Here is a 6000-nt window from a genome sequence, read left to right as displayed (position 1 = left end):
TCAAAATGGCAAAATGGATTGTTGAATATATCCAAAACTATAAACATTCATGCAAGTTTTCTATAGCTGTACATTCATATTCAGTCACCTCTACGTGATGATAAATTAGAATTGCTCTAACTAATCAATGCAGGTCAAGCAGTTGGGAAGATGATGATCAAAAAAACCATAGGACCATCATGTTCGCTTAGTTATAAGCAAACAAGTTTGGTCTGTTAGAAACAATTCTCAAAGTGTATGTGGTTTACAAGATTCATTGATCTTCAAGTGACCGGATTCAAGAAATATTCAGTTCATTAGCCATTCTTCCTACCTGCAAGAAAAGAGATGTTCAAGAATTATGGTGTTTAACAAATCTTTTCTTGATGATAGTTTAACAGTTCATCACCTTTTTGGAGCCATGATCTTCGAACAGCCTGGCGAACCTGGCGTTCATGCCTCTCTAAAAGTTCATCTATCTGATGGGATTGAGATACTATAGGGCCCGAAAACTCAATCTTGTCTTCTTGATTGTGATAAATCTGTGTCAAAGTTCAAAACCTTTAAAACTTGAATCTGTATATATATTGGTACAATATGCCTACTTTTTTCCTCCCAAAATTGACAGACTCATAAATAAATGATGCCACCTCTAGATTTTGTAGAAAGAATTATGAACTTACTAAATCGATTTTCTTGAAAAGTGCCATAGATAGATCTCGAGAGGGGTAATCATCACAATCACCATTAAAGGCCTTGGGCAGATCTAACTGGCTCCACTTTTCAACTTTTGAATCCTGACGCCTAGACCTGTTCCGTTCAATATTTTCAATGCATATTGGCTCTCTTGAATGTGTAACCCAAGGCTCGGATATAAGACTTTTTGAACTCGACCTACTGCGTGATCTTAAAGATGAAGAATCATCTAATCGCCTTCTTGCCCATGCAAAACCACTTGAACCTGAAACTTGTAGAGGACCCGAAAACAAAATGTCGCCTTGAGACTCATGGTCTATTGCATTTACCGGGGGCTTTAGCGGCTCAAAGCCTATGATTATATCGCTTTCTTTCTGATTATATAAACTATTTCCACTGATTTTGTACCTAACTTTAGATCTGGCTGGCAAATTCTGTAGAAATAGTCATTCGTCAACAAGAATTTCAACCAATAAACATACACACACACACACACACATATATAGTGTGTCTGTGTTTGTCTATACACACACACACACACACAGAGAGAGAGAGAGAGAGAAAGAGAGAGTGGGCGAGTGAGAGAGGGAAAGAGACCTCTTCAGGCGCCAATTTACTCGCGCCATTTGGTTTTCGATTTACTCTTCGAGACATTTCAGGCCCTCGTGTTCTTCCAACAATTTTCTTCCTGAAAAATAGATAAATTATGTTTAGATGTGCTTCTGCTGTTGAAGTAAACAGATAATCAGATGAAGTGTTTTACAATTTCTGATTATTTAAGCAACCAGTAGATAAAATGGCCAAATATCATGTTTGTGAAAAAAAAGGGTAGCCATTCTATGTAATGGGTGTAAACCTAAATTAGGTTAGGTAAATCTATTTGACCCGTCGATTTTGTTGCATATGAGATATCTCATCAGCATAATCAGTTCATTCAAACACTGAAATGTGACATGATGGGATTAGTGGGTACCAAATGGTACATGGGATCAGGGGGTTCCTATCCAATTACCCACTTTTTTTTTTTTTTAGATTCAAGTTTGATGTGGTCAACTTTTGACAAACTTGATACTGTATGAAACAAATCAACAATGTATCCAGAAAAACATTTACCTTCTTGAGTCTTCACGATGCATTGCATCAATCTCTTTGTTTGGAGGATATTTTGGTAAACTCGATGGCTCACATGCATACGGCTTCTCTCTGAAATACTGTAATATCATATTGAAGTGTAAACGTTAAAGTTTCAACATACATCCATGCAAGAGGATGCTTGAAAAACAATATGATTTAGAACCCAATAAATCAAAGGTCTCAATGGTTCAAAGTCTTGGTACTGAATGAAAAATTACTATTTGATAAGTGTTCTGATTTTCATAAGCAAATTCATGAACTTAATGAGCAGTGTGAATATTACCTCTGATGCAAGAGCAGAAGAGGCAGTCCCACGCTTGTATGGTTCGATTGATAACAAAGTTACTATAAGATCCACTGCGTTCTTTGGCAGATCTTTAAAGGTTTCCCATAGACAACTTTCGTATGGACGTTGTGGTTTAAATAATGCAGCATGCGGCAGTTTTGACTTTTTCCAGTAATCGTCACACGGCGATCCACAAAGCTTAAAGATTTTGTGCATTTGTTCAACCTGAAGTTAGAGTAACAACATAATCAATTTAACAACATTCTACAATGCAAAAACCTTCCTCTTGACATTGGTAGAAATGAGATCCTACTTAGTTTATAAAAAATCTCTATCTTTGACTTTTGAAAGTCACGCATGCTACTTATCAAATATTGGACTGCAAGTCAAAGATACTCATTTTTTCAAATCTAAAGAGTTGAATTTAATAGAGATATTGCAACTTATGAAACTGAATGCAAGTATGGTAGCTTTGATTTCAGAATTCAACATCAGTATCGAATTTAACTTTTCAGTCAAAAATGCTTGAAGAGTCAGCCAACTTTTAACTAGTTTAGAAAATCTTAAAAGTCAAAATCCCTACACATTCCTACTAATTTAGAGACCTTAAGTCAATAGCATAATGCTAATTGTATCAATGAACAAGGCTATTGATTGTTCTCTTGTTAAACCAAAAATTGCAAGTAAATTTGAATGAAAAGCTATACATTTGATCAGAATTCAAACTACTTTTACCTCGGTTCTACCTTGCAGAAGAGGTACACCAAGAAGAAACTCTGCAAATACACACCCGATACTCCATAGATCCACTGAAGCTTCATAATCCGTGGACCCCAATAAAAGTTCAGGAGGTCGGTACCATAAGGTGACGACTTTACTAGTCAATGGACGCCTGGCACGAGCCACATTACAGAAATTTGCTAACCCAAAATCACCTATTTTCATAACCCCTTCATTATTTACCAAAAGATTAGCTCCTTTTATGTCCCGATGCATTACTCCACGTGAATGACAATGCTCAAGCCCCGACAATAACTGCTTCATGTAGCATTTAATCTGTTTCATTGAAATATCCAGATGTATCCTTCAGATGATATAAAATGTCAAGGCAGTAATTTAACATATTTCATATTTGCATGGAAACAGGTCAAATCGGGCTCAAATACAGAAAACTAGCTTGAAATAACTGCAGGTCAAGTCAAATGCTTACAGTGTCCAAATTGCCACAAACAAGATCATATTGATATTTGGGTCGCCTTACTATTCCGGTGTAACCCAATATATACTTAGGTGGCATACAAATATAATACATGCTCTTATTAATTAAATAATTTCTACAATCATGTTTAATACATTACATAAGTACATAACTAACAAAAATAACAGAAAAGGAAGGAAAAAAGTGTTAGTGAATCTCTCAGGTTCAACTAAATTATATCATTCAGTATACTAATAAGTCAAACCTGGGATTCAGTGAATTTGATGTCGGGGCATGATAAGAGTCCTGAAATATCATGTTCCATGTACTCAAAGACAAGGTATATGCTACATGATAACTGCGAGGTTATTATCCCGTCTAGTTTCATAACATTTGGATGATTAAGTCTACGAAGAATCACTATTTCACGAGCCATAAACCGGACACTTTCAGGTTCAAAATTGTCAAACCGCACCTTCTTTAAAGCAACTATCCTCCCAGATTCTTGGTCACGAGCACGGAAAACGCTGCTATATGTACCTTGTCCAACCTATATACGCAAATTTGATACCACATCCATTAGCAAACAAACACTTAGCAACACAAATTTTCTATCCATCTTTGTTCGAGATACAAAAGGAAAGCCATGATTGCGCATTCTAATTAACGAGATAATGGGGATGTGCCCCACAAAACCAAAATGAACATATATCATGACAAATCACATAAAACGAGAAAATTTGGTGTTGTTCTCATCCTGATTTAACGTTGCGCAATTTGAGTATTTAGATAGTGGTAAATCTGATTATTGAAGCTTATTTTTCCACTGTATATCAAATCTTATTCTGTTTTTTCTAATCATCTATATTAGATTAATCAGACGGATTCATACTCACTCCCATGCCAGTCAACAAAGACAGGTGTTTGGGGAAGGGTCACACTGGGTTCCGACATAGAAATCCTCAAATCCGAATTAAGGTTACCCTTCGAACAACCTTTTGCAAAATTTTGAAGAGCAAGCAAGGATTCTACCAAAAATATAGAATTATCTACCAAACTATCTCTAAATTAATATAAAAGTATAAATAAGAAGAAAAAAATTCGGAATCCTTATATCCTTTTGGTTTGAATGCAACAACAAAAACAAAGCCCACTCCTGCCAGGGCAGGTATGGTAGAGCTGAGACGTAGATGGTCATATCTCCACGTCCACTTGAATCCACTTAAATCAACATTAGATATAAACCCTTAACCACATTATACCTATACCATGATACTAAATGAAATCAAAATGAAAAAATTTTCACATCAATGAACAGTAAAAAAGTACTAAAATCAAACAGTAAATGTGTGTGTAAATTTAATGGCTTACAAAAAACCAACAAAGTGACAAACCTTCTCTAACTTCTCAAAAGATTCAGCTTTTAAAGGCACCCAACCATGAATAGCTTCACCAGCAACTGCACTAAGCCAAGCTGGCCAACCAGCTGCCACTTGTTCAACTTCAACATATCTATTCAAACTAAACCTCATATTACTCCTTCCTGACTCACCCAACTCGCTCCCACTGAGTCCTGACTCACTCCTTGTATTCTTCTTCTTCTTCCAGATATTTTCTAACTGAGCCACCACCACATCACCTCTGCCATTCCCATCCATGCTCCGGCAAGAGGCCCCCACCGACGCCGACGCCGCATTGTCATGTAAACCACCGGAATGGTCCACCGCCGGCGTTACTGATACTGTCTGTTTTGATGACACACAGCCCATTTGTTGGAATGGGTCAGGAACATGAATCCATTAATAAAGCTTTGATTTTTACTCAAGTTTAAGAAAATCTGGATCAAACCCAGATCAAGAATCAGCAAAATGTTAAATGGGTCGGGTTCAGTTTTTCAATCTGGGTTGTAAAGCTCACTGGAAACTTTTTGGAGCGAGTCTGTATTTTTGTTTCTCTCTCTAGAAATGTTGGCCAAAAATGAGTTAAAGAGTGGAGATCAACAAACATTGAAATCCAGTAGCGCTACTGTCTGTTCTAAAGGCATTTTTAAACATTGGTGTTATAAATATAAATATTCTCCTTTATAAAAAGATAACGATTAATATGGAAAAAAAAAAATATGCCCAAGAATAATACTAAGATACATTTTAAAATGAATGATAAAGATTAAATAAAAAAAACTCATGATACATATGTTAAACATTTAAGGTATTAAGCATATGTTTAGATTTATCCATGTCTTTAACATATCAATCATTTTCCATATAAAAATTATCACACCCTATTTTTAAAAATAGTTACATATGAAATTACTAAACTACCCTTAATAAATGCTTATTATGGAAAAAGTTTTTATAAAATATCAAATTTGCCCTTAATGAATTAATTTACCCTCCAAACCTTTATTTTAATAAAGCACCACCAATAGTACCATCACTGATACCACTAAACTACCGTCGTCGCCGTATTGCACAAGTACCATCCCCATTTCTTCTAAGTAGGTTAAAATTGTCTAGGTCATACCATCTCATATCTCATTTGTAGGTTCTAAGTTTTTGTTATTGTTGTTGTGTTATATATATAAACTAGATTTAATTACCACATAAAATGTGAGTATGTTGAATGAATTTGTTTTCAATATAATCAATAAGGTGAAATAATTAATATTTGAGTAAAATGTATTCTCTTATTTTTAACTGTATATGTT

The 6000-nt window shown here is 35.3% G+C and overlaps 1 protein-coding gene across 1 annotated transcript; it reads right to left on the bottom strand.

The window, feature by feature from the left end:
- LOC122579885 (protein IMPAIRED IN BABA-INDUCED STERILITY 1-like) lies at nucleotides 1–5327 on the bottom strand. Its single transcript, XM_043752145.1, has 9 exons — nucleotides 4688–5327; nucleotides 3559–3843; nucleotides 2831–3151; nucleotides 2093–2320; nucleotides 1789–1886; nucleotides 1273–1363; nucleotides 663–1109; nucleotides 389–521; nucleotides 1–313 (listed from the first exon to the last, which is right to left on the bottom strand). Exons 1-9 carry the CDS (start codon nucleotides 5060–5062, stop codon nucleotides 297–299), a joined length of 1995 nt encoding a protein of 664 aa, XP_043608080.1. The 5' UTR covers nucleotides 5063–5327; the 3' UTR covers nucleotides 1–296.
- Between the last annotated feature and the right edge of the window lie 673 nt (nucleotides 5328–6000).

This window comes from Erigeron canadensis, chromosome 8 (assembly GCF_010389155.1).
Source record: "Erigeron canadensis isolate Cc75 chromosome 8, C_canadensis_v1, whole genome shotgun sequence".
In the NCBI taxonomy this organism is placed as follows: Eukaryota; Viridiplantae; Streptophyta; class Magnoliopsida; order Asterales; family Asteraceae; genus Erigeron; species Erigeron canadensis.
This window is presented reverse-complemented; position numbering and strand designations above follow the sequence as displayed.

What these genes read in the sequence shown, in the direction of transcription:
- LOC122579885 (XM_043752145.1), bottom strand. Translation starts at nt 5,062, where the DNA reads ATGGGCTGTGTGTCATCAAAACAGACAGTATCAGTAACGCCGGCGGTG. An exon ending in GTAAATTGGCGCCTGAAGAG is followed by an intron (nt 1,110 to 1,272) that starts GTCTCTTTCCCT and finishes CTATTTCTACAG; the next exon opens with AATTTGCCAGCCAGATCTAA. An exon ending in TTTTCAAGAAAATCGATTTA is followed by an intron (nt 522 to 662) that starts GTAAGTTCATAA and finishes ACTTTGACACAG; the next exon opens with ATTTATCACAATCAAGAAGA.